At 41.0% G+C, this 27,435-nt stretch overlaps 4 protein-coding genes across 6 annotated transcripts in view; 3 read left to right on the top strand and 1 right to left on the bottom strand.

Moving 5' to 3' along the window:
• Window positions 1–822: 822 nt before the first annotated feature.
• Window positions 823–17,536, top strand: itpkcb (inositol-trisphosphate 3-kinase Cb). Its single transcript, XM_083773947.1, has 8 exons — window positions 823–926; window positions 1,595–3,068; window positions 11,146–11,245; window positions 11,326–11,539; window positions 12,051–12,255; window positions 13,455–13,556; window positions 15,113–15,184; window positions 15,337–17,536. Exons 2-8 carry the CDS (start codon window positions 1,935–1,937, stop codon window positions 15,544–15,546), a joined length of 2,037 nt encoding a protein of 678 aa, XP_083630073.1. The 5' UTR covers window positions 823–926; window positions 1,595–1,934; the 3' UTR covers window positions 15,547–17,536.
• Window positions 4,636–27,435, top strand: part of clasrp (CLK4-associating serine/arginine rich protein) — a 108,301-nt gene continuing 85,501 nt past the window's right edge. The window contains exon 1 of the mRNA XM_083773950.1: window positions 4,636–4,648. The gene's annotated coding sequence lies outside the window, so the exon portion shown is untranslated. The remainder of the gene's footprint in view (window positions 4,649–27,435) is intronic.
• actmap (actin maturation protease) lies at window positions 17,682–22,020 on the bottom strand. 3 transcript variants are annotated; one of them, XM_083773954.1, is made up of 7 exons: window positions 21,851–22,011; window positions 20,957–21,146; window positions 20,170–20,238; window positions 19,845–19,969; window positions 19,155–19,284; window positions 18,711–18,781; window positions 17,682–18,193 (listed from the first exon to the last, which is right to left on the bottom strand). In XM_083773954.1, exons 2-7 carry the CDS (start codon window positions 21,130–21,132, stop codon window positions 17,835–17,837), a joined length of 930 nt encoding a protein of 309 aa, XP_083630080.1. In that variant the 5' UTR covers window positions 21,133–21,146; window positions 21,851–22,011; the 3' UTR covers window positions 17,682–17,834. The 3 variants fall into 3 exon arrangements, with proteins under 3 accessions (XP_083630080.1, XP_083630079.1, XP_083630081.1); XM_083773953.1 differs by having other exon boundaries at window positions 20,957–21,161; window positions 21,851–22,010; XM_083773955.1 differs by lacking the exons at window positions 18,711–18,781; window positions 19,155–19,284 and having other exon boundaries at window positions 20,957–21,161; window positions 21,851–22,020.
• On the top strand, window positions 22,062–25,548 carry snrpa (small nuclear ribonucleoprotein polypeptide A). Its single transcript, XM_083773956.1, has 7 exons — window positions 22,062–22,182; window positions 22,418–22,506; window positions 22,996–23,168; window positions 24,016–24,192; window positions 24,369–24,545; window positions 24,647–24,735; window positions 25,084–25,548. The coding sequence occupies exons 2-7, from the start codon at window positions 22,428–22,430 to the stop codon at window positions 25,241–25,243; spliced, it is 855 nt and encodes a 284-aa protein (XP_083630082.1). The 5' UTR covers window positions 22,062–22,182; window positions 22,418–22,427; the 3' UTR covers window positions 25,244–25,548.

Below are 27,435 nucleotides of genomic sequence, written 5' to 3'. Positions count from 1 at the left end.
TAAGTTTAGTAATCTTGTTGTTAAAGCTCAAAATGGTGTCTTGACTCGTTCTTAGGATCCCAAAGTCTCCATGAAGATGTCAAATAAGAAAGATGTTGCTTGAGCTTCTGATTTAAAAACAATTTAGTTTTAGTTTCAGTTCTTTTCTGTATAACACTTTTAGTTGTGATATTCTAAAATGAGATCTTGAACCCTTCTTTTCAGTTCCAGGGAATTGGATTAGTAATTCTTTATGAATGTTTAAGAAACAAAGTTACTGTGATCATGTTTGAGTTAATCTGGGAATTTTTAAATTTTCATCAATCAGACCAACATGTGTAGCCTACATGTACGCACGCACGCATGCATGCACGCACACACACACACACACACACACACACACACACACACACACACACACACACACACACACACACAATTTACAATTTAGGCATTTAGCAGACGCTCTTAATCCAGAGCGGTTTACATTAAGCAAGAACATTAGTGCTGTCTACATAACATGCTATAATTATGAGTCCACAATTTGCGGTCCACATTAGGGTCATGGTGTTCACATGCCAAAGTTCTGCCATCATTCCTGTGTGATTCACTATGCCTCATACCTTATTTCTATTATATAAGAATAACATTGAGGGGTGTGTGCACAGACGATGACCAATATTTTCCATTGTTGTCTTTCCTGTTTCATTTCCTATCTGAACATTCTTTCCTGACAGTGGGGTTACTGTAGTGTGATCATACTGCAGCTGTCATTCTGACACACTCAGTGGCTGACTGTATTTGTCTTATACTGTAGTGTGTAGGTCTATCTATTTCATGGAAAAACTATTTCATGTTTTGGGGTCATTGTTATTATGCCCACCAGTCCAAAGGGATAGGATTTTAAAATTGGCGACACACTTTACATTTTGGCCTACTCTTCAACCGTATGTATACAGTTATGTACAATAAAGTTGTATTTCCCCTGGATTCCTTGGATCATGATGCAACTCTTCTTATAGTCAATTTCTACCTAACTGGACTTTAGGCCATTCTGCCTTTTTGTCAATGCACTCACACAACTATGCTACTCACACAAGTCACTACACATTATCTCTGGAATCATGAATGGCGTGATAAAATGCATCATACAGAATTATTTTTTATTTTATATTCTATTTTAGTGACTGTTGTTTAGTGTATTTCTTTAGTAGACTATTGTATAGTGTATTTCCTTAGTAGACTATGGCAAGGCAGTTTAGTATTTGTTGCTTTCCACTTAATTATCAATTAACATGTATTTTTTAGATGTAGCTACTTTAACTATAGCCCTAGAACGGCTCTTGTTGTTTCATACAGTATAATTAAATGATCACAGGCATTCTAGGTCTACTTTAACTAGGCCTGTTGTAAAATACAGGAATATACTGATGAAAATGCCCCAGGTCTACAAACACAAGAGGGCAGCATTCTGCCCGACTTTACCCCTTTGTACATTTTCAATCAAGTGAAGTTGTTTTGTTTTTTCGTCAGATATTTTGCTTGATTGTTCTCAAGTCACAGTTATTTATGCTGCTGCTGACAATATTCATATGGGTTTCTTTTGTTCCCTCAGGTATCCTTAAACATAGGCTACCGGTATTTGAAGAGGAAATGGTGCGCGGAAGTTATTATTTCACAATCTTTAAACAACAATTGGAACATGTGACTAACAGGGAATATTGACGTTTTTCCTCCGATGTGGAAAGCCTGGTGACGCGAGGTTACCCGTCCCGAAAGGGGAGGCATCATAGGGGAGGCATACTTGAAAGTGTCGTTTTTCTCTTCGCAGATGAGTAATTACTAATTAGGAACGAGGCTACTCGTTAATTCGGGGTGTCCTAAATTGCCCCGCCGCCTCCACATCACAGTATTTGAGGGTGTGTCTTGTCTTGTGCACTACTACGGCATGCGGGATGGGACAGACTTCGTCGAACACCACTGCTACTCCAGGCAAAACCAAATGGAAACCAGGCGCGACAGCCAAACGGCTTCGTATCCGTGGATATAAGAACAAACGACGGGATGACCGGTTAAACAAGATTCTGATAAAATGTAAATTGCCGCAGGTAGAACTGCAACCTCAAGACAGCAACCTGGCTGAAGTAGCTTCTGTATCTGCTGATTCGGAAACACGCCAAGATCACGCCTGTCAGGGGCAGCGAACGTTGCTGGGCGATCGGGAGGGGTTGGAAATCGAAGGGGACCAAACGTGTATGGTTTTGGGAAACCCGAATGATCCACATAATTATGGGAATGTAGACGGCCACGGTGCAAAACAGTCCGATGCATCGTGTTTGGATACACTGCCCCTTGAACTCAGCAGAACGACGGGCGGTGTGGTTCAGCTGTGTGTGGAGCCTAAATCTACCAGAGAAGACCATGCCTCGGATCCCTCAGCGACGGCCATGGAAGACCAGCCATTGGAAGCAAACATCCAGAGTAGTGTTGTCTCTGAAGTCAGCGCGTTATCAGAGATTTCTCTAGGTCCAGTTGGACAGAGCACCTCTGGCGAGGAGACTGAGTGGACTTTGGCATCGCTCAGATTTTGTGCGGGCAAATCTTTGTCCACGCACACAAAGAACGATACGGTGGCTGATATGACTAAATCGGACTGTAATACTGTTTCATGTGAACCCAAAGCTGCGAGAACGGACTCAGATCAGATCCACGTACTTAAAGTTAAGAGAGGCCAGTGTTTCCCTGGCACTATCCCTAAGCTTATCATAACTAGAGACACTAGCCCCAGTAGGTCACTGGGGACGCCAGAACCCCAGGCTACTGGATTGTGTATTAGCGGACAGTGCTTGGAACCCCACCCTGATGACGAGTCACCCTGCTCGGACAGTGGTTGTGGAGGGTCCCCTGCGCTGATGCGTTCTCCCCGAAAACTCTCCAAAGACTCCAACTCGTCCTCGGTGGGCCTGTCCTCTCATTCGTCATTTGAGGAATCCGAGGTCGAGGATGACTTCTTGACTGTGAGTGATCTCGAGTCCAGTATGTCCCCAGCCAGGTGTCAGGCTCTGGGCAGCCCAGACGATGGGACTGGGGTAAGACAAGTTAACATTTAAAATGTATTTTCACAAAACATGAAAAAAAATTAATTTCACCGTGCAAGTTCATTCATATTAGACATACGTGTGTGTGTGTGTGTGTGTGTGTGTGTGTGTGTGTGTGTGTGTGTGTGTGTAAATATAATAGGCCTATACACCCTAGAAAGCGCGTCTCCACAGATATAAATGGCTTTCAAAGCCAGGGCCAAAGTGCATATAGTCTCGATGCACTTAGCATAGTCTACTTTAGCTCTCTGATCATTTTAAGGGCAGTGTTGTTTTTAAAGGAGTGGATCCATGTACAAGGCCATGTACAAGTACTATCGTGTTTGTTGAAATGAAGACCATGTATGTATGTGTGTGTATATATGTATGTATATATATATATATATATATATAATATATATATAATCTATCCCGTTATTTTTTTGTAGAACTTTTTTCTATAAACTTTTATTGCTATTTAAAGAACAACAATGTCCATCCATCCTACAACACGGCTCCATCTATCATGAGGTCAATCTAGGCCTAGGGCCTTGACTTTTCTTGACAGCTTTCCGGTCCTGAAACAAAATGTAAAGTTTTAGCCTGACTCCTGAGTCTGAGGCCTTTGATCTCGCATTGGAACAGGATGTCTACTGAAAATAGACTCAGGGCATCAGAAGTGCTTTTCCTGGGAAAATTGTGAATCCTAAAAGTCACAAAGAATGGTGAGACTGGAATGTAATATAAGCAAAATCTCACTTATTTTATTCCCTGCACACTCTGTTGGCCTCAAAGTGGTCTTTATGACCAATCTGAAGGAGGGGATCAACAGATAAGATTATTATGACTAGTGTGAATGTAGCCGCAATTTGCAACTCTAGATTTTTTTTTACAATCTGTTGAATCTAGAGTTGCAATACCCTCCATCCACTTCCTATTCATGATTTTCGGTTTCTGATCTGCTGGTCTTAAATGACGTTAAACTCACCAACATTGCAGCTGTAGTCCAAGCTTGAATTATCCTCTTTCAATCTGCCGAGCTTGTTTTTCATAAAAATCCCCCGTAGACATGTTATGAGTTACTTTCTGTCCAAAATATTCCAAGAGTGACATTTCCGAGCCGCCATTTGTATTTTTGCAACGTGCCGTAAAACAAGATGTGAGGGGGAGCGCTTGTTTAATATAATCTTACCTGCGCAGGTAAGACACCCAAAGAAGAGGCAGACACAGTGCGACGCCCCATCACACACAGCCTTCTATTAAACAAGCGCTCCCCCTCACATCTTGTTTTACGGCACGTTGCAAAAATACAAATGGCGGCTCGGAAATGTCACTCTTGGAATATTTTGGACAGAAAGTAACTCATAACATGTCTACGGGGGATTTTTATGAAAAACAAGCTCGGCAGATTGAAAGAGGATAATTCAAGCTTGGACTACAGCTGCAATGTTGGTGAGTTTAACGTCATTTAAGACCAGCAGATCAGAAACCGAAAATCATGAATAGGAAGTGGATGGAGGGTATTGCAACTCTAGATTCAACAGATTGTAAAAAAATCTAGAGTTGCAAATTGCGGCTAGTGTGAATGTCTGTTTCCAGAGACATGCACAAACATAAGCCTGAATTCAGCTGCATGAAGCATTTTAGCTTAATTCTCTTATTCTGTACTATAATAAAAATATCCTACAAATCTTGTATTCCATGTTAACAGTTGAACCCCAGCAGCATACATATTCTGGGGGGAACGATTGCCAAAAATAGCCTATCTACAAGCTCACAACACGTCATGATGTTGTGAGCTTGTAGATCTAGTATTTTTGGTGAAGAAATTTGGTGTAGATGGAAAAAAGTGGTCCAAGACAAGTACAGTGTCAACTGTACTTATCCAGTCTAGAGGGTTTAAGTGGTTAAATACTTCATGCTAAATTATCATACACAAAATAAATTAATACATCTAGAAAAAGGTATCTACTATCTCGCCAGGCTGGCGAGGTCTTTGCCTTCTGTGAGTCCTGTCAGCCTGGCGAAGACAACTATATACACACGCATGCACACAGCCACACACACAGCTTCTATAACTTGATTATTATGATGACTATCATCAGCAGGATAGAGGACAATTTGAAATGCTTTAGTAGTCTGCAAATGTGATGACACTAACTTGTGGTTATGATAGTTCGATTAGTTATCCTAGTATAATGTGCATGTTTTTCCATCTATGGTTGTGAGAAGTGTGTCTGTAGCCATCCCAGCTCTACAGCAAACGAGGGTGTGTGCTGTTATTGAAATTGTGTAAGCTATGATGACATGTTTACATCACAGCCAAAACCAGTTACACACAAGTATGCTCGCTCACTGACGTGAAGAGATACTTGCTCCGTGCTCCTCACACATGCATATTCAGACACATTATACACATACGCACTCTGACATCTCGCTTTTAGAATTGAGTTCAGTGTGCATGAGTGACATGGAAAAATGAGATGAAAGTCATAAACCATGGCAACATCTTTGACATGGTGTTCTTTTTTTCTCTTACTCTTTCACTCGCTCTCTGACAATATCAGCTCTGTCTGTCTCTGAGTCTCTGACAATTGAATGTTAGTAGATGTAAATGCCTGCAAATAACGGCTAGGCCTTCATTAACACATTTTATAAATAACCCGCCCCCACACATACACACAGTCTAGTGAAAGCGTCATATTTTCTCCTGAAATACCTTGAGACATAGACAGTGGAACAAAAACAAAAGTTGATAAGAGAAAATATGAAGCACAATAAACACGCAGAAGTTTGAACATGTGCCTTACAGAGGAACGTTTGATTTATGCTTTAACTTGCATGATACACAATGCTAAGTGTTTCCCCCAACACTCATTATACAAATTCCCACACAGCGATCCCACACGCTGCGCACAAACAGAGCTTCTTATAAGTAGTCACAATCTAGGCTGCGAACAGGCTAGATATTTGCATTGCTTGAGCATTAAAGGGCCAAGCCAAAGCAAAGGGATGTAGTTTAATAAAAGCAACATCTGAGAAAAAGCTCTACTGTGTGTAGATCTTAAAACACCTGAACAAATACAGCGTGTATTCATATTGTTTCCTCCTGTACAGTAGCTTATAATAGTTGCCTGACAGGTTTTCCTTACGTACGCGCACACACACACACACACACACCTACCTGCAGCCAGGTTGCATAATTAATAATGCAGAGGAATCTGTAAAGTACACAAAAGAAAGAACATTGGGAGGGGAGGGTAGAGGACGAGTCACGTCTATTGGGATAGGTTAATAGCACAGTGTTTCTCCCCACCTGGCAGTCAGGGCTAATTTCGACTGTCCCTAGAAATATCAGTTTTCCAGTTATTTTTGGAGAGGGGTTGTACGGTGAATTCTGTCTGAATTGTGGTGCACGAGGCTGAAGATGGTTATGAGATTAGATGCAGAAAGACAAGGAGATGTCTTTCCCCTGAGTGAGTTTGTGAGATATTCAGTATTGGATAGCAGCCTGGTATATAGTAATTATCATTAATACGTTGTCGTACAAAGCAAACATGCTGCTTGCCATAAATTCAGGCATTTACCAACTTCGCAAGTGCAAGAGTAGACTGAATGGCATGCATTCTTGTCAACAAATGACAGAATAAATATAAAGTACAGTCAGTGCTCTGCAAAGACAATAATTTGGTGTTTAAATTAATTTTGCATACCAATATAAAACCTAGCATCTTGTCTAAACTGCATACTATGTATAAAATAACAGTATTAAGTAACATTTATTGTCATTCAAAAACCAAACTAAATAACAAAACAAAACACATGTGAATAAGTAAAAAGCATCTGTCAAAAAGGTGACAAGTAATGGACGAGCAGCAGAGCGGTGAGGAGGATATTTGAGAAAGGAAAACACAACTTGTTCAGGCAAGCAGCCAGGACATCTTCTGAGGGAGAAAACACCTGGAGGTAGATGAATAACATGAACACCAAACACCATGGAGATATCAGATACTGAGAAAGTGGAGTAGAGGCAGAAGGAAGAGGGGAGTGACAGGATGTCGAAACAGGAGAAATGGTGAATGCACTGCACAGCAAAATGGGTCAGTTTTTACACACTCGAGTGAAATTCACACTCAGGATTTTACTGTGGGAATGGGAAGGTCTGGAATGGGGAGGTATGTCGGTGTGAAAATGAGAGATTAGTGTTACCTCATAGTAGAGCAGGATTATTTACAAGGCTCTGTAAGCTGCAGACAGAATGACTAAATGGCTAAAATAACAAAAATAAGAGCGAAGAATTGGCACAGAAATAATGCTATGCTATAGGTTAAAGAAGTGGATAAATGTTGACAAGCTGGTGGGAAGGCAGGGCATCAGTGGATGCAGCTGGTGGGACTTGCCTGGGGGGACGCTATGCTAAAGGTGCAGAGTATGTTTTGCTGGCTGCACTCTCACTTTGGTTCCGTTGCGGTGCCTGCCTTTGTCAGCGCCTGTTTCTTTCTCCACTACTGTTCCGTTTGCCAGGTAAGGTTGTTTGAATCTGAGGAGTTGTCTCATTCTGTAGAAGAGTAATAAACATAAACTTCCATGTTTTGACTGTAATTTGACATGCTTGCCTTGCATAGGGAAAGAGAAGTCTAGATCGTCTCAATTTAAAGCCAAGTTTGTTTATTCAAATATAATCAGATTCTCAATTAAATAGATGGCATATGCTTGTCTCTGTTGATTTTGTTATATAATATCTATGCTATTTGCATGACCATCTGTTACTATATGCAGCCAGTCACACATGTTCTCTATCTAGGTTAAGAATAAGAAGCCAGTAAGCCTCCCACTAGGACTTATGACGTTGGCTACTGTATGGACTAAAAGGCTATGACTTAACGGCTGTAGTCAAGCTTGTTTTGCTTGTGTGGATCCTGGGGGTTGTATTCTTGCTTAAATTACCTATATAATGTTCCATAGTTCTGAATTGCAGAGTGCTTGTTTGAATTTTATGCGAGTCAACAGTCTGTCTCGAGAGACTAGGTTGAAGTTTGTTCCTTGCAGTCTGCAATCCTTGAATCCTTTGTGTGTGTGTGTGTGTCTCCTCAATAACAAGTACCAGACACATTCCAACTTTCCAAGCCTAAGCTCTTATAGAGAAGAGAACAGCTCTAAATTAATTAGGAAAGATGAGAGAGTGGCAGGAGTGCAAACGACAGGAGGCTACTGGTTTGACATTGCCGATACAGGACCCACAGGGATCAGCCAATCTGTGCAGTTGGTCTGTTTCTATGACCAACATACTGCGTAGAGAGGATGGATGGCTTGGGGGATTTAGTGGAAGAAATAGCAAAATAGTCTTAACGGTCAAACAAAAAGGCAGGAAAGTATTTCTGGAAGGAGAGGAGAGCCTAGCTTGAAACAAAACTACCGGTATGAATATAAGAATCGGGGTCATGTCACCGGCTATTGTTTGATAAGCCCTCTAGTAAAAGTGGAGAGGAAGGCAGAGAAATGGGAGATGGGTTAAGTTTGCCTGTACGGGAACGGGAGTCTATGTTAGAGTGGAGAGGTAATATGCAGCTACATCCGGCCCCACAGAGAAACGCATTGAACTGTCAGCTCAAAGCAATTAGCGAGAAAAGATGAAAGCATCTGGATAAGAGACCGCTAACCTAGAAGACGCAGGAGAATGAGCTTTCCATGTTGTCTTTCTCTTCTTTCAACCCACTAAACTTACATCTGTCACTAAGGGCTTCTCTTAAATGAGGAACGAAAAGAAAGATAGTAACTGTACTGAAATGGAAAAAGGCAGGGGGTATTATCCCTCTTGTAAGACCTTTGCTTTTGACATTAAGAAAAGGCGCCGTCATTTGACATTTTGCTCAACAAAAAAAAGGAATCAGTCGATTTTAGATCAGTCGATCTTGTTCAACAAAGTATATTTGGCTTTACAGCTTCATACGATAATAATGGACTACATTACCTACTTCTGACTGAGGCAAGTCAGAGCTCATATTACAGTGACCTACAGTGAGAAACTTGTCTATCTCCTATCCCCTATAGAAAATGAAACATTCCCAAAGTCTTGGAAATGCCATGTTTTTAGTTATTGTTTTTCAGGATATTGAGTTAGCTGCTGTTAAAATGAATAATGTCAAAACAAGTTAATTACAAATGCCCTAAGAAATAGTCATAGCCATAGCCCTGGGACTTTTGAACCAGTCTTTCAAAGTGACTTTTGAATTATTGCACCTGTCAAGAATTGGTCATAAAACATTGCTTTATGTGAGGAAAAAAGGTGTACAAAGTTTAAACCTACAGTATGCCATTGACATTATGTACTGTACTTATGAGTGTGTTGTTGGTCTGATGTGGTCTTGTGCTCTGAAGTGGTTGTACTGTAGAGGTTATGTTTGTGTTAATCTGATTGAGATTCAAGGTTCAAGTCTTGGGTCTACTGTCTAGTGCTCCCTTCCTCTGCTGTGTTTCTATTCTACACAAACATTGTCTTCGGCTACACTGGATTGGTTAGCTGTATTTGATATTCCTATGGCCTACTTGACAGAAATGCCATATTTGTAACGGACAATGGAATAGCCTAATTAAACACCTTTTTTTTTTTGAGGGGCGCTAGCCCCTCCTATATACAGCTTTATTGTTTGTGTTCTGTACAAACCTAAAAATGCCATTGACAATGAACGGAGAACTAATGTTTGTGTTGTCTGAACAAACAAATTGTCTGACCCTGAACGGAGAATGTGTCTGAGCAAATGTATGTCGGTGGGAACCCTTTGCCAATAAGGGACCACCATTCTTGATGATGATTAGAGCACCCCTCACTTCACGCGGGTGTGATTTATTTGTTGAGATGAGTGTGCAGTGAAGTATAAATTGGCTTCAAGTTCAACCCCACCCATCAGAGCATGTTAGGGGACTTTCTAATCATAGCTTTATTGTAAATGTAAAAGTATGTCAGTCATCAAAATCACTGCTACCCTGCCCCCACCCCCTCCAAAAAAAGAAAAGATAATGAATGAGCACTTGAACACACTTAATGATGTTGATACACTGACATCTTTTGAAAAATAATTGCCTGAATTCATTGTTGGCAAACCGCACAATTACTACTTCCTTTGTGTATACATTCCAATGTGGACTGTTTTTTTATTGTGACAGAATTTCAGCGTTGCAGCTGTGGAAATAACGTACAGCATTTGTAGAGAAGGATACTCAGATTTAGATGCGTTTAAGACGGGCACTGGACGGGTGAGAGCAAGTTAGCTCACAGCTCCCACAATTCCCTGTTACTATCTTGCATTTGATTACATTATAGCTTTTCTTCGTTCTCTCTATTCTGTTGTCTACTGAAGTATTTATTTAATGGTATTTGTACATTGTACCCACATCTCTTCCTTATCTGATTAAACACCTACCCTGGATTCACTATCCTTGTTTTAATCCCCCCCCCCCCACCCCCCCAACGCACACACATTCTAATCGATGTCATGTGTTCTTTTTCATTGCTTGCGTCAAAGCCCCTGTTGCATGCTGACCTTGCCCTGGTGTTTCTTCACAGATATGGCTATATTGCATGTACAGTATTGTACACAGTCACACACATACAGTCAGTGGGGATTCTGCTTTATGACGCCCACAGTGGCAACCTTGGTAAATGTTTCATGAATGAACCACTGGTCCCGTATGCTGTGTACCTGGCCTTGGTGGCAGCGGGAGGATTGTGACACACACATGTGCGTGCACATGTTACAAGGAATAATCAATTGTTTTCTCTGCAAAATTCTCTAGACCCATTTTGCTGTGTGTTTATACTTTGTGTACTTTTGTAATTTTAACTGCGATAACTCACTACACTGTATCAAATCACAACACACGGCTATAAAACTTCCTAAAGATATCTAACTCAGTGTCTGACAATCAGTGCAGTGCAATTTGTTGGTCAAACGTCAAGGTCGGTGATGACGTGCATTGTTCGGTGCTACATGGCTCAACTATGCATACCTCTATTCTAGGTTGCGAATTTTTGTGTTGCTATTTCCTACATGGTTACCTTTGTTTCATGATTTTTCATTTTGTTTTACAGAACAAGTCCTGGCAGATGCTGAAGACCATGGTTCACTGGTCCCCATTCATCGTCTTCTCCAAGAAGCATTATCCATGGGTGCAGCTAGCTGGCCATGCAGGTATAGACATGCACCTGTAGAGGCATACTTATCTTGCTCTCTATCTTGCCCTCACTCATGTTTCCATTCACCCCTCTTAGGTAACTTCCAGGCTGGGGAGGATGGTCGTTTGCTGAAGCTCTACTGTGAGTGTGAGCAGCAGTGCCTACAGAAACTAATGGAAGACTCACTGCGTCCCTATGTGCCTGGGTATTATGGTGTAATACAAAGGGGAGAGCAGGACTATAACCTTATGGATGACCTGCTGGCTGATTTTGACTCTCCCTCCATCATGGACTGTAAGATGGGCAGCAGGTGAGCCTTGGCCTCGGAAACCCAGAGGGGACTACGTTCGTAATCACAAGCCACAATCAAGCATTTATCAAGACTTACTATAGACAAATTCAGAAACGGGTCTCATGGTCACAGCTTATGTATTTCCTGTAGGCGGACTCGACATAGCAGCTATGTCCGCCTACAGGAAATAAGTAAGCTGTGACCATGAGACCCGTTTCTGAATTCGTCTATAGAGGGTATGTGTGTGACATCATCATCAAACCCGGAAGTTATGCAGGAACGCCTACTGAGTGGCAAAAAACGACTTTCTGGCCATAACGGCCCTTACATCCAAACAGAAAAGTTGTATTTGATTGCGTTAAACAACATTAAACTCACTTTGACACTCTTATTTGCCATTCACTTTATGCATGTGCATACCCTCTATTGAGTCTACAAAAGGTACACCCACAAACGCAAGCTTTCACCCACTTTAACCTCTCACCAGTCTAACTCTCTGCCTAAGCTCTTCACTTCTGTTTCCTTCCAGGACATACCTGGAGGAAGAGCTCAGCAAAGCCAGGGAGCGTCCACGCCTGCGGAAAGATATGTATGAGAAGATGGTAGCAGTGGATGCTGGGGCCCCCACAGAGGAGGAGAGGGCACAGCAGGGGGTCATCAAACCCAGATACATGCAGTGGAGAGAGACACTCAGTTCCACAGCCACCATGGGCTTCCGTATTGAAGGCATCAAGGTTAGAATCCACCCTGGGATCATCTAGCGGCTAGATTCTAGCCTAAGGCCAGCACTCTGAACATTCCTGGCTGTAGTGGTGAATAAACAGAATTATGGGTTGCCACTAGAAGTAAACCAAATATTGGGAATAAATATTTATCAGTAGATTTGTATGGTGGTGATTCAGTCACTGGATTGGAATGAACAAACAACTGGCCTATTATTAACTTGTCTAAATCAGCTGTCGGGCATTATTTGTACTTTCAAAACATTTCCAGGCCGGCCTGGGCCGCGGCTGAGGCACCAAGGCCGGTAATCCAGCCCAACTACGTGTCGCTGGTTCGAGTCCCGTGTCCGTCAGCCTTTGCCTCATGTCTTCCCCCCTTCCCTGTCTACTGGACCCTATCAAAAAAGGCAAAAGGCAGTCACATTGGATTATTTAGTCAGCATTGGAATATTTATTGTTGACGGACACGTTTCAGCTGCCAGTCATTTGCATCACATATCAGATATTATGGAAATCATTGCTATGTTAATATGTGTCTGTCACAGTATCCTTAAGTTTGTAATTGTGTTTATTAATATTATGTAATATATTATTAGGATTTTATGTAGTACTTCCAGACAGGAATAGCGTTGCACAATTGGGGCACTGGAAGCATAATACGTAATAATTCCAGTATTTCAAGTGTGGCCAGAACTTTAAAGCTATACTATGTAACCTTTTAAAGTGATTATACAATATAACTTAAACAAACGGGTGGATGTATTTGGTCTCTGCTCTTCTATTGTGACATTTAGGACATTTTCACAAGTAGTACTGCCTGAAGGTCAAAATAAAATATCTTCTCTAAGCAAGCAGGCAAGCTCAGTGGAAAAATATTCTGCACTTGCACAGGAGTCCCGGGTTTGATTCCGGGGTGGAACAGGAAAGTTACAGAGGGTAGCTGGGAGTGTGTACAACCATAGTTTAGATACCTGACTCTGTGAGCTAATGGCTGTAAGATGGTTTTATTGATTTGCATAACAATTTACATGCTGATGGAAAAAACAGAGGGCAGCAAGTTGCATCATGGTGTGTGCATTTTACTATCAAAACAATTTGGATCAGATGCGTGGTTTTCAAACTTTTGGGGCCAATGGCCAAGTCAAAATCTTAAGACACCATTTGGGGAAGTAGATGAGAGTTCTCATCTGAAATGTTTTCCTGTTTTGCAGAAAGCAGATGGAACTTGCAACACCAATTTCAAGAAGACAAAGCACAGAGAGCAGGTCATGCAGGCCTTCGAGGACTTTGTGGATAGGAATGTTCACATCCTGGTATGTGTCCCCAGTTCAGTGGCTAATCAACATTTCATCTTTTATTTCATCATTATACATTTCATACAATTATACTTTGTCATATGTCAGTGTAGTAGAAACAGAAAAATAGCCAATCTATAAGCTCAACATGTAGATCTGGTACTTTGGAAACATTTTCTTTTTTGGCTTGCGACTAAATGACAATTGGATCCAATGAAACACGGGGTTTTTATTTTTTATTGTTTTTAGTAACACGCATCCCATGTCTATAATGCATTATAAACATTCTTATATGGTATAACATTTGGAACTGGAGCACCATCAAGTTGAAACTGATGAAAGGGTTCTTTCTCCTGATTATATGAAATTGGCAACCCACCTGAAAATGTATTTTGTTTTTATGAAATAGCTGGAGAGACGGGGAAACCCAGGTGCTTGGGTAGAGCAGTGGTAAAGTAGCTGCCCACCACTACGGAGGCCATGGGTTCAAATTCACCATGGTGTATTTGGCTTTGTCGAGCGTTTACACAAACACAATTGGCCCTTGTTTGGGGGAGGGAAGCCTGGTGGGATGGGAGGAGTAGGACGAAGGCTCTGCGCCCTCCCGGTGGGGGCTCCTCACTGGTAGGTAAGTCGGTAGGATACATTAGTGACAACACAGAAATGTGTGTAGGGAGGAACCAATTGGCATACTACTATGGAAATAATATATGTCCATCGAGAAGGTGAATGTATATCTTAGAAGTGTATTCAGAATAACGGCAACAAGCAAACGGCATCTCTCAGTCTAGCAGGCTTGGCCTGCATCTCTCAGTATTCTCTCCCTCAGCACATCTCTCTTGTGTCTCCTCCCCACCAGTCCTCCAGAGCTTCTGACCAGTCCCCTCTTATACTCACGAGTCCAGAAACGGGTCCATAGATAAACATGACCATCACAAAGAGTACAATATACAATACAGATGTTCTGACTGTCTTGGCTGTTGCCACCCTGCTGAGTCAGGAACTCCCTAGCCATAGCCAGGCCCAGCAGGGTCTCTTAACAAACAATAGGTGTGACATGGTCTTTTACACACAGGGTGATCTTGATCCAATAATTGATTGGATCAAGACAAGGTGTTGTTGCTCACAGACACGACCAGACAGAACAGCATGGAACAATACAAACCATATACTATATAGATTAAAGTCTTCATATCTCCCACAACAATACCGACTAAATTGCAGAGAAAATTCTGTAAAAAGAAAAAGAAGAAAGAACTGAACATTTCCTTATGGTAACAGTTCCATTACTGTTCCGACAGCAGCAAAGGTCAAATTCATACTGAGACATGTTCACATAATTGTGAAGTTTGCTAATTCCATGTCAAGTTCAACGGCTGAAGAGCGGCCTATGCACCCTAGAGGAACTAAGGCCTTACGTAAAGCTTGACTGTTCCGATACATTTGTAGTGAAGTCGGAGTTAACTCGGGCTACTGTAAAATATGTAAAAAATGTATGAAGGACAATATGAAAGAAGCTTATCCTTTTTCCAGCTCTAAGTCTACCCAATTCTGTCCTCTTCTTTAACCCTTAGAAACTGTACCTGCAGCGTTTGGAAAAACTTCGCTCTGTACTGGAAACATCACCCTTCTTCAGAACACATGAGGTGAAGCGATGACACACATACACATGCATGCATACACAAACGACTATGTTGCCGTCAATTCTTAGCCTTGACAAACCTGTTGGTCAAGTTGAAATTGCATTATATAATTGAACGGTGAACACACCTAAACTCACTCATCAGTTTTTTCATAGGTCGTGGGTAGCTCTCTGCTCTTCGTACATGACGCCTCTGGACAGGCCCGGGTGTGGATGATTGATTTTGGGAAGACTGTTCCCCTGCCTGCCCCTCTCACACTGAACCACAGGACTCCCTGGGTGGAGGGCAACAGGGAGGATGGCTACCTCTGGGGGCTAGACAACCTCATAGAGATCTTCAATAATATGCTGCCCCATACACCCTGACGGGGAGGAAGAGGGCCATGAAAAGTCAAACCTACTGTACAAAAGATACATAACGGACAAGGCAGAAGACATGGAGGCAACAGATGAACCGATGTCCTGCTGGTGGAAGCCTTGAAGGATGGAGAGGAACCTCTCAGAATTCATGGGAACACGCAGAGAGCAGAAGTTGAGAATGATGGATGGACAAATTATGCAAAGAGAGAGCAAAGGATGTTGGACCTCTGATTAAGATCCAGCATTGCTTTGACAGTCATTTCCAGAGACATGCACATGAGCACAGTTCCTCTGTCTCGTCGCCATCTCCCTCTATTGGTCAGAGATGAACAGTGAACTTGATTCCGTCTTTAAGCGAAAAAACTAACTTTTTAAGTGGCCTTTGCAGAATAATTGAATGGGAGATATGTTTTGTTTTAACCAGTATGGGTAATGTACTGTACAAGTACCTACACAGCAACACTAAACCACTGGTTAAGTTGTCTGTAAATCTAACCCAGTGTGTATGGTCTCTCTGTAAATAGTTTTATTCATCATTTTGCCTTGATACAGCCTCCTCGTCGTCTTTTAACTTTTTTCTGTACCTAATTTCTGTAATGGGAGATTCTTTTTTTGGGGGGGAATTCTTTTTTTTTTATACCATTCCAATGTCGTGGACATGTTTTTTCCCCCCTCTACTAGTTCACAGCAAGAATGAATTGATAAACATTTATCCCCAAAGATGAATTTACGTTAAACTGGAAACTGAGGTTGTTTCTTGACTGGGTCGTGGACTTGTGGTCTCCTTATGCAGAGAAGGTATTTGAAATACAAGAATAATGTTTCTTTATCTTTCATGTTATTGTGTACAGAATGCAGCTTGTGAGCGATGCCTAATGTATCTGGAATGTATTGCACTAAGGAGCCTCTATCCACTGAACAAAACAAGCTCTGCCTGTGTGTCTTAAAATGGGTTGCAGTATTCCTGGATTCACTGGTAGACGGTAACAAAAGTTGAATCGGGAATGATTTTATATGATTCTGATTAACCAATACTTTTATATTTACCAATGCCTGATAAACGTGACAGTAAATCAAACCACTTAAGCCCTATAGTAGTTCACTGGATTCCGAAGGACGTTATACTAGGCCTCCTCCTGTTTTTGGTCTACACTAAATATCATTGCCTAAAATAGCCAATCTGCAAGTTCACAAAACGAAAAGGAGAATTTAAGTAACTTATCATTTGGCCATCCTAAACTGGAAAACTTAAATGCGTTTCATATCTCAATAGTGTTTCTTCCTCATAGATGGTGTTTCATGTCATAATAGTGTTTCCTTTAATAGCTGATTGATACACCCTTCCCTTTTTATTAACAGGACATACTCTCATATAAATTGTATTTGGCCTCTTTAACTCTCATACATAGAAAAGACTAGTTGTTTACAAATTACATGAGAATATGACCACAAACACTTGATAATTTCATTATCAAATTAAAGTCCATTCAAATATGAAGTGAAAGCACATGACTGTCGGTCTATCCATGTCAGTCAACATTCCAGTTTCAATCTTCCTGTCCTTTCAACAGTGTTCATCAGGAACTGTAGTCTGTGTGCAAGTAGAAACTGCTGTGAAAAGATTAGGGCTCTGAAAAAAGAGTGCAAATGTCACTGACACCATGTAAAAGGTATTATTTATCTGGAATTGTTTGGTTTCCTGGGAAATGCACACATTCTAGAAGAAAAGAACATTGTAGTGTTTACAAAGTATTATATTTCTTAGCCATGTATGCTATATTTTTAATGTAACTAACAAATGATCAGTTTTCAAACTGCCCTTTGTGTTTGAGAACTGGAATGTGTGGGATGGGGAAGTAATTTTATGTAACCATGATGTGCTGTTTTTAAATAGCGGTACATTTTAAAGTGACAAAACAAACTTGTGAAAACTGTCCTATCCATGCATTTTCTAGAACTGATTGCAATAAACTGGAATTAGGAGCTTTTGAATGTTTACTATTCTGATGTCCAATTTTTCCTCACAAGTTACAACACCATACAGAGTATGCAGTACACACTAAAGGTCATCTTTAAGTGTGCTTTTTTCCAGGAGTACAGGCATTGATGAAAAATATCAGGAATTGAATCAATCTACTTCAAAATGTTGCTCTATTTTTATTCAGAGCAAAGTGGCAGTAAAGGTGACATTAAGCACAATTTAAAGCCACTCAAGCAATTAATGTAGTCCATAGTCTGCATTGCATCGACTATCAGACAATCAACACAATGCTAAAAGCATATGGAAATTAGTCTCAGTGGTCGTTTGATTCAACAGATATCTTCTTCACTGTCCTGGTATGGAGTAGCACCACTTGTCCAGCTAATCCAGCTTCCAATCCTCCCTGAGGAACCACATACTGTGTGCCATCACTAGCCCTCTGTGGGTCCATTCCCCTCAGCTGTTCATTGCTTTGAGCTACCGTGTCCAAATTCCATAGCTGGTAGCGCAGGCTCTTGCCCTGTTTAGCGAGGACAAAAGCTTCTCTGACTCCCGTGACAGGATACGAGCATGGAGAACTGGCATCCTTGGGCAGGCATAGCCAGGGCAGAGTGAGATTAGGCTGGGTGTGGTCTTTGCTCATGCTCTCCTGATCAAGGCCTAAGAGAATACCTGGAGGTACAGAGATGGTACATGTATGCCTGATTGATTTTTTTCATCCATTGGCTCTGTCATTGTATAATGATAATGGACTTTATTTATATAGCACTTTTCAAATGTTCCATAGTGCTTCACAGAGCAAGGATAAAAACAAAAGAAAAATATCGTTAAGACAAAAAAACAAATGGCAGTAATTACATACCGGTATACACATTCTCTTAAATACCTAATTAGAAAAAACACGGTGTAGAGGTAGGTCTTCACACAGGCACGAAAGAAGGGTGCTAACCTTAGCTGTACCGGCAGTTCATTCCATAACCTAGGTGCCCGGGCGGCAAAGGCCCGATCACCCCCTGTATAAGTTTGTCCTGAGGGCCTTATCTGAGGATCTAAGGATACGTTCGGATTTGGGAAGGGGGAGCATATCAAATATATACGTGTGGGCCAGTCCATTCAGGGCTTTATAGGTGATGAGAAGGACTTTTGAAGTCCCTCCTGGAGTTCACAGGCAACCAGTGAAGAGTCTTACCTGAAGCTACTGCCCAGTGTGCTCTGTGGCCCCCACGTTGGCATGGCTCATGGTTGAAGTCTTCATCATATCTTAATATATATTGTTATGGAACTTTACAATGGAGTATGTATCGACTGCCTCAACTGCCTTCAAGGTGTTTATTGTCACATACTGTGTACAATACAGTTGGTAGCACGGTCCTAGTCATTGCAATTTTTGTACTTGAAGCTTCCTCAACAGTGTGAATAATAGTAAAATAAGAATTAGATAGCATAGAAAGTTAAAATAGTAATTAAATAAATAATGATAACAAAATAGCTATACAAACAGGCAAATAGCAATATTGTACAGTATATAATATATGGTATATTGTATACATAGCTATGTATATAAATATCACAGCTAAAAGTAAAACTAATAAGAATTGTCACATTGTATGTTGAAGTGTAAACTAAAGGATACGGAATAAGAATGGGCTGTCCATCACACATATGTGCAACAATGGTTGAAATATTGTTACCACTCATACCCCCAACCAGGAGTTCTGCCTTGCAGGCACAAACTTCCTCTGCCAGCAGAGCCATGTTGCGGGCTGAAATATATTGTATATACAGTATATTCATAAATACACTCATATTCATAAATACACAAGTTCTTCACTAATTTACAACAACTTTATGTTAAGTTAAGCCTCACCAGCCTGTGAAGTAAAAAACTAAACCCTGCAACTTTATTTAAATTTTTCTGTTATTTATTTTTTGATGCCGGTAATTAAATTAAAGTACATACTTTTGACCATAACATAATGGTAAAACAAGATACATTATGGTAGATACATTATAGCCTGGTTTAACCACTACCCCTTGGAATCACATTAATTTCAGCTAAATGAATGAAATTTGATTTCAAGGGGTAGTGGTTAAACCAGGCTAGATGCATTATGGTAACTGCTCAAATTTATCAGAACCCAAACAGACACCTTGAAATTGCTAATTTTCTGTCTGTCTGTCTCCTGTTTGGCCGATTCATGTTTTGGCCTATAACTCTTTAACCATTGGTAGTACAACTATATTGTTCTGCCTGGCGGAGAGCGCACCTTTGTAGTTTGATTTATTTTCTTTTGATTGACTATTCAATAAAAAAACAGGTTACCTGAAAACATTTCACCCTGTGCAGTGTAACCTCTCTTCAAAGCAGTCTGGACAATAACCTGCATGTCAATACTCTGCTGTGGCTGTTGTAAATGAGCAGCCATCCACAAAGCCACCAGGCCACACCTATGCACAGGCACATTAAACTTAATGTTACACGTTGGTGCCTACATTATTTTGGCTCTGACTCAGCCATGATGATAAATGACATAACACAGAACGGTTACACCCATCTAATTGCGTTACATCTGTGTTTTTCCAGTGAAAAGGACATCAAAATATAATTTATTAGAGTATCAGAATGTTGTTCATGATTATTAACTTACTGTGGACCATCTTGGATGAGGGAAGGCACATACTTGTTGAACAAAATCCACTGCAGATCTTTTCTAAAACTGAAAGAAATTGTCATTTGTAGACCTGTTATCCTATAGTGTGTATAGTTTCAATGTACAGATTATTTATTTTTTGATATTATACTGTTTACTTTAGACTGATGATAGGTTCTTGGTTTACCTATGATCATAGATTACTAATTCTATATCTTACCTGCTTTCTTAAAACGCTTTGGATTAAGAGCGCCTGCTAAATTGTAAATTGTTTTCTCACAAAAAATTCTGCACATTTCTAAAGTGACAATTTAACCCATTCTTGGAGGGAACCCCTTTTGGTGTTCTAACTCTAACCCTTCTGGACGGGAATTATTCAAAAAATTACCAAAAATTTATTCTGCTATATAAATATTTGAAGTATTTTAGAAAACTTAGGTCAGGATTTAGAAGGCGTTTTTAGAATCGGCCTCAGTCCAAAATGGGTTAAGGACTTGTAAGACCATTTTAATGATATCCAAACAAAGTGCTCCTCCGCTTACAATGCATTCTGTAGTGTGGACAGTGGACACGGCTCCAATCAAAGTCCTATATAGTGCTGGGCCAGCTGGCTGTGTCTGCAGTAACTCCTTAATATATAGCAGGATGATAAAATACTGGCTGAATGTAACGAAGAGTTGGGTTTAGGGCAGTCATGCACTCTTCAACATTTATTGACTGTAGTATCAGCCAGGAATGTATACAGTATTAACATTGATGGCCACCTCTAGTCGAGTCTACTCACCTACTCTCCCTCTGGGTAAGCAACGAGAAGGCTTCTGCATAGTCCCCCTCCACAGGGGCCCTGCCTTCAGCTATAGCCTGGTAAAGCTTCTTCTTCCTGGACTCTGAATGTCTAGAAGGTAGTGGTCCTGGAGGAGGAGGAGGTAGTGGTGGTGGAGTGGGTGGCACCGTTGACATTGTCTTTTTGAATTCTGAGTGAAACATTTCTTAAATGTGTTAAATGGAATAACACTCTCTCTCTCTCTCTCTCTCTCTCTCTCTCTCACACACACACACACACACACACACACACACACACACACACACACACACACACACACACACACACACACACACACACACACACACACACACACACACACACACACACACACACACACACACACACACACACACACAATTCAATGAATGGGAAACATACGTTTACATGGCCAATGCAAGTGAAACAAAAATAAACAATAAATACGGAATGTATGTACGATTAAGGATATATTATATAATATTATATATTATATATATATATATTATATAATATTATATAGCCCCTATAATCTCCTACAAATAAAGACTTGTGTGTTGATTGATTGAATACTTAACAGTTTGCAGAAAAAAAGCACAGGAAATGAGGATTTAAACCCAAGAAAGCCTCATTGGCTGCTCATGGCTTCATTTGGGTCCTTCATATTCAAATCATGAAGTGTAAACATCATCATCATGTTTGCACTGTATTTGTTTTTATTTTGATGTTGGAAAACACACACACACACACACACACACACAGGCGCGCGCGCATAGTCACACGCACGCGCTCGCTTCCCCAGTCTCCCCCCCCCCCTTCTCTCTCTCTCTAGTCTAAATAAAGTGTGGTGTTTAATTTCGGATATCATTCACTCACCAGACTTCTTCCCTGAAAGATTGAAACCAATAACGCTCTTTAAAGTAGCTAGTAAAGTAACATGTTCGCATAAATAGTGTTGCAGACATACATAGATATATATATCTATGGTTGCAGAGGCTAGCGACGTGTTGTATCCATTTTTGGCAGCTTACATTTTGACCAATGGCATCGTTGTTCTAGAAAGGAAAAGGAAGTGTTCTTTCTTTAACAACAGGATCTTGCGTGACTCTGAGCGTCGCTCGCGAGATTTCCAGTCCACCGACGGCGGTAGTGAGTGTGTGTTCCTGTGACTCCTGTCCCATTATTCACCACGTTTAACGTGTATATAAGTAAGTATTATTATGCCTATCCTATCCCATGTTTTCTTTATTCAGCTTTGCATCGTGTTATTTGACGATATGGAATGTATTCAAATGCGACCTGACCATGGAATTTAATGCACTCTAAAATTATATGAATAACACGCTATGCTAACTAGGTTAGCACGAGTGGCTTTCGTTAATGTACCGTGAGTATCGACTACTAAAACGCAATGTGATTGTACTGTTAAATTGTTTCCTACAGAATCTATAACATGACGGCTCCTCCGGATCAGTCGCGGCTCAACCACACCATCTACATTAACAACTTGAATGAAAAGATCAAGAAAGATGGTGAGTTCTTTTTTTTGGGGGGGGGGGGCTCGTTCTTTGTACATTTGGTCAGAATCACATCGATGATTTAGTTTTTCTTGTCGTGCCTGTCCCTTGCGTGGCTTAATAGAGGAAAGGAAGGAGAGAATGGGTTTTAAGGGTTTTAAAATAATTCGAAAGGGAGAAGCCCGCACAACTCCAACTGTCTCAATCTCTTGGAACATTTTACCGGGTGCACGGTCAAGAAACACTTTTATCGAAGGAGGATACCAACTTTACCAATACCAAAACTTTAAGGCAACGCTGACGAAGGCCCCTGGCCGAAACGCGTTCGTTGTGTTGCTGCTTGCAGCATACCTTCCCATGTAAAGCTGTAACAATAAAGTGCCTTAAATAAGGACTACTCCGTGAGTGCTGGTATTCTCCTTCTTCTAAATCTAAGGGGTTTAAAATAAAACATGAAATAATAATTTTTTATGGCACACTGACTTGTGCACCTTGTGTTTGCAGAGTTGAAGAAGTCGCTATACGCCATCTTCTCGCAGTTTGGACAGATCTTGGACATTTTGGTGGCACGCACCGTCAAGATGAGGGGCCAGGCCTTTGTTATTTTCAAAGAAGTAAACAGTGCCTCAAACGCCCTGCGATCCATGCAGGGATTCCCCTTCTATGACAAACCAATGGTGAGTTTATGGTCATCTCGTAGCCTAAGAACTCTCGTAGATGTATTTATCGATTCTGACATCTTCACTCTATGAAAGTAAGTGTTCTGGCCCCATGGCGTGCCATGTGAAACCCCCCTGGCTCAAACTAACTCTTAACTTGTACAAATGCAAAATATAAGGTGCTTACCCTGCTGCCCCACTTGTTCGGTTTGTCTGCGGAAAGCAATTATAACCCGTAGGTCTGTAGTTTTCAATAAAGAGTGTTTTAATCCACTGTCAAGGAATCTGTCATCCATCTTGGATCTGTCCTCTATTGCAACTGCGCAGCAGCGCCCATGGCGGTCAGGGTTGCGCAGCCAGTTGCACTCATTTGGGGAGATGAGGACAGATCCAAGATGGATGACAGATTCCAAGACCGAGTGGATTGAAACAGCAGGGTAAGCACCTTAGGTTTTGCATTTGTAAAAGTTAAGAGTTACTTTGAGGCAGGTGGTTTCACACGGTACGCCATGGGACCAGACTCATAGACATCTACGAGAGTCTAAATCTTAGGCTAGTCATCTCTCATTTAAGACACAGATTATTCAAACATTTGTATTGTGTATTAGACAATAAACTGTTAAGATATAGCATGATTGTTATGAGCTCAATTTACAAGCATAACTAGTTATATTGCTCGTACAAATTGGCCCTAATTAATTAAAAAAAATGCAATGAAGTTTGTTGAGCCGAACTGTGTCAGTAACATCCAAATGATTACTGCAGAGAAACCGGCAATCAAACATTTTGCTTAGATTTCTATTCTTGGTATAAACCCCCTTTCAGCAATAACTGGCCTTTCTCTTGCCCTCATCTCTTTCTGCAGCACATCCAGTATGCCAAGATAGACTCGGACATCATAGCTAAGATGAAGGGCACCTATGTGGAGCGTGACCGTAAGAAAAAAGAGAAAAAGGTCAAGGGGGCTGAGCCGCCTGGAGCGAAGAAGGGCGTGCCAGGGGCCCCTGTCCCCATGGTTCCAGGTGTACCCGGAGCAATGCCTGTAAGTACATCAGGCATGCTGTAAGACTAATTTCCCACTATTTAAGTGGTTGAGCTAGCAAAATCCAAACAAAATGGCTTGGTTCCCCTAAAAGAACACACTCATTCATTGATTTAATAATGAATGTTTATTTGTGTCTGTAAGGCTGTTTTATTGTAACATTGTTGTTCTTCCAGGGTATGCCGCCCATGAACCAAGCTCCTCGTATGATGCCCATGCCAGGGCAGCCACCTTACATGCCCCCGCCGGGCATGATGCCGCCTCCTGGGATGGGACCTGGACAGATGCCCCCTGGTGCCATGCCTCCTGGCCAGATGATGCCTGGGCAGATGCCGGGACAGATGCCACTGCAGGTATGTGTGTGTGTGTGTTCGAACAGTTTATGTGTAATCCTTATGGTGGTCTGTTCTGACATCTTTAGGCTGTCATTAACTGCTCTTTGCTTTTCTTCCAGGTGGCAGAGAATCCTCCAAACCACATCCTCTTCCTCACCAACCTGCCAGAGGAGACCAACGAACTTATGCTGTCCATGCTCTTCAACCAGTTAGTACTACCTTCTTTAGAAATAATTATATACATGCATACTTTTTCTATTTCCCTTGGATCCCATAGGACAGAACCCTATCTCCTGTTTATCTTGTATGAGACAGCTTGACGCACAAGTACACCCCCTGGACATGACCCTAGTATTTTGTAGGGACCAATCCAACCCTTGAATTGGGTCCATCATTATAGAAGTAGTTTTGTGTGCACGAGAAAGTTGGTGCTGATCAGTCTGGCAGTTTGCAAGATTATGCACCACTCAGTTCACACGGGTGTGATTTTTAATTTCTAGCTGAACAATTGCACATGCTGAATGTTGACTGTTGTTCCTATTCCAATCTCTCCTAGGTTCCCAGGTTTCAAGGAGGTGCGTTTGGTCCCCGGGCGACACGACATTGCTTTTGTGGAGTTTGATAATGAGGTGCAAGCAGGTGCTGCCAGAGAGGCATTGCAGGGCTTCAAGATCACACAAACTAATGCTATGAAGATCTCGTTTGCTAAGAAATAATAGCCATCAGCCCAGTTCATATGCACACAGGAGGAGCATAATTGTGTCCAGTAAGTATGAATGAATTGCATCAGGTCGCTATGTGTGATTTACAGTGAAAACATTGGACAACTTTGATTTAACAAATTAAACATCTTTTGTTGTTAGTTCCTTTTTTACGAAACCACTAGCACCTTGATGTCTTCCTTGTTGCGTTCCATTTTCATATTCTTTGTTATAAAGCATTGCACCCAGATTCTGGCTTGCCAGAACTTGTACCTGGAGCTTTTGTGTTTTTTAAAATTAAAATTGCTTGTTTTACAGTACCTGTTGGTTTGTTTTCACATCAGAATTGTGAGGTTCACACGATTTAAAACTAGGTCAGTAAAGTATAGGGATGTGCCAATGTGTTTGCCGATTAATCTCCAATCTCTAGTAATAACCTTTTGAACTTCACAGGAGCATGTTCTGTCTGTTAGTAGAATATTGCTATACCTAATTATAGTTGTAAGTGTGCCTATAGCCAGCAGATGGAGCTATATCAGCTTGTATATTTAATTCAAACTCTTAACTATTATTTACAATTTTAAGCAGATGCTCCACACCAACTTAGTGTTAAATCTTGACACTGAACTGAAACATGAATTTTATGGTATAAAGGGAGATCTCCTGTCTGTTGGGCCAGTGTCTTTATAGAACCCCAGGTGAGATCCAGGGTCTTAAAGAGTAAGACCACTGTTAAGGTTAAGACCACTGGTCTCCCTCCACTGTCCTACGCCAGGTGTTCTTGGGTTGGCCTCTTGTGTTTACCGTCTGGTGTCCAGTAGAGTACAGTTTGGATGATGCTGTCCTGACTGTTAGTTCAACCGTCTGGGCACCTTGGCTGCTGAGCCAGCCTGACTGCGTGCCGTGAGTTTGACTCCCGATCCTGACGGCCTTTGCCGCATGTCTTCGCCGAAAAAACACTGCCCCTTCACATATGGACAATATCAGGAACCAAGGACGGGTGTTTTCGATTAATCTAACATGGTTAAAATGGAGTTTGATGTTAACAATGGGTTTGTATAAGAAGCTAAAATGAATATCAAATATCTACATACTGACTCAAGCAACTTGTAAACTATCTGGGGTGCTCCCAAACGCCTGATTAGACTATAACATTAATTACCCCCCAAAATAAAGTGAAATTTGCCTTTACCGTTTTTATATTTAAAGAAAACATCAATCTTATTCGGGATTCCCAAGGAATTATGCTTACTATGATCATTCACTTCTAAAGCATTGGATGATTTTAATGCTATTAAAATAAGATCATTTTCAGATGGCTTTGGGGGGGAGTTGCACCACTCAGTTCACACGGGTGTGATTTATTTTATTTTTAGCAAATGAGTAGTTTATATACTGGTACATTTATCTACTCAAAACGTTCTCTATATAAAGAAGTTTGTGATTATTTTCCTTCTTTCTGTTAACTCTTGAAATGGACAGCCTGAAGTCTTACTCTTGACAAGCCATTTAATAATTATTGGCCTTTATGTGCCTTGTAATGAGTTTGTGTGTTTGATTTCTGAAAATAATTTAACTTTGATTACTTTTAGCATTTATCTAAGCTTTCTTATTTGCTGTAAACTAATGCTTCGGAATTTAGGATTTACTGATGTCTAGACTAAATTCCTATACAAACTTGTATCTCTAGCGGTCTAGCCCCACCGCGCTCTCTTCGGGTGCAGTACGTAGTTCAGACAAGTCATTGGTCTGACAAATGAGTCAAATGACTACCCACCTCATCTCCTAACACAAGCACGGGAGCAGACGCTAGTCCGACATGCGGATGAATGTCGGACTAATGCCCTGTCTGAAAAGTGTCCCTACACTGCGTCATTGAAATTAATGCATTTTGTCTCACATTAATAGGATAGGTGCGCTGTGTGGGTCCACCAGAATAATGCCCGAACAATAATCGGATGCTCTTTGGATTGGATTGAAAGCAATGAGTTTAAATTCCTTTCCTTTGTAAAATTACACATGTTTAGAACTTATCCATGGCCCGCTGTTGAAAAAATGAAAAGCCTTTATTGAGGCATTGCTTGGCAAATGTTTAAAAACACTTGATGCTCACTGTTATTGTGGATAAATATAATAGATTATAGTTCTAATTCTATCGATTTGTTTGAATGACCCTATAGACAGAATAACATGTCACTAACCTCTCG

The sequence above is a fragment of the Protomyctophum parallelum genome (assembly GCF_964188405.1).
Source record: "Protomyctophum parallelum genome assembly, chromosome: 9".
Taxonomy (NCBI): domain Eukaryota; kingdom Metazoa; phylum Chordata; class Actinopteri; order Myctophiformes; family Myctophidae; genus Protomyctophum; species Protomyctophum parallelum.
The sequence above is the reverse complement of the archived record's forward strand: the minus strand, read 5'-3'. Positions and strand labels throughout refer to the sequence as shown.

Excerpts from the sequence above, each read along its gene's own strand:
- snrpa (XM_083773956.1), top strand. The coding sequence starts at position 22,428 with ATGACGGCTCCTCCGGATCAGTCGCGGCTCAACCACACCATCTACATT. Across the intron at positions 22,507-22,995 it reads TGAAAAGATCAAGAAAGATG|AGTTGAAGAAGTCGCTATAC; the intron begins GTGAGTTCTTTT and ends TTGTGTTTGCAG. Across the intron at positions 24,546-24,646 it reads CGGGACAGATGCCACTGCAG|GTGGCAGAGAATCCTCCAAA; the intron begins GTATGTGTGTGT and ends CTTTTCTTCCAG.
- actmap (XM_083773953.1), bottom strand. The coding sequence starts at position 21,159 with ATGTTTCACTCAGAATTCAAAAAGACAATGTCAACGGTGCCACCCACT. Across the intron at positions 18,782-19,154 it reads GGACAGCCCATTCTTATTCC|ATATGATGAAGACTTCAACC; the intron begins GTATCCTTTAGT and ends ATATATATTAAG. Across the intron at positions 18,194-18,710 it reads ACACTGGGCAGTAGCTTCAG|GTATTCTCTTAGGCCTTGAT; the intron begins GTAAGACTCTTC and ends CTGTACCTCCAG.
- itpkcb (XM_083773947.1), top strand. The coding sequence starts at position 1,935 with ATGGGACAGACTTCGTCGAACACCACTGCTACTCCAGGCAAAACCAAA. Across the intron at positions 11,540-12,050 it reads GACTGTAAGATGGGCAGCAG|GACATACCTGGAGGAAGAGC; the intron begins GTGAGCCTTGGC and ends GTTTCCTTCCAG. Across the intron at positions 15,185-15,336 it reads CCTTCTTCAGAACACATGAG|GTCGTGGGTAGCTCTCTGCT; the intron begins GTGAAGCGATGA and ends GTTTTTTCATAG.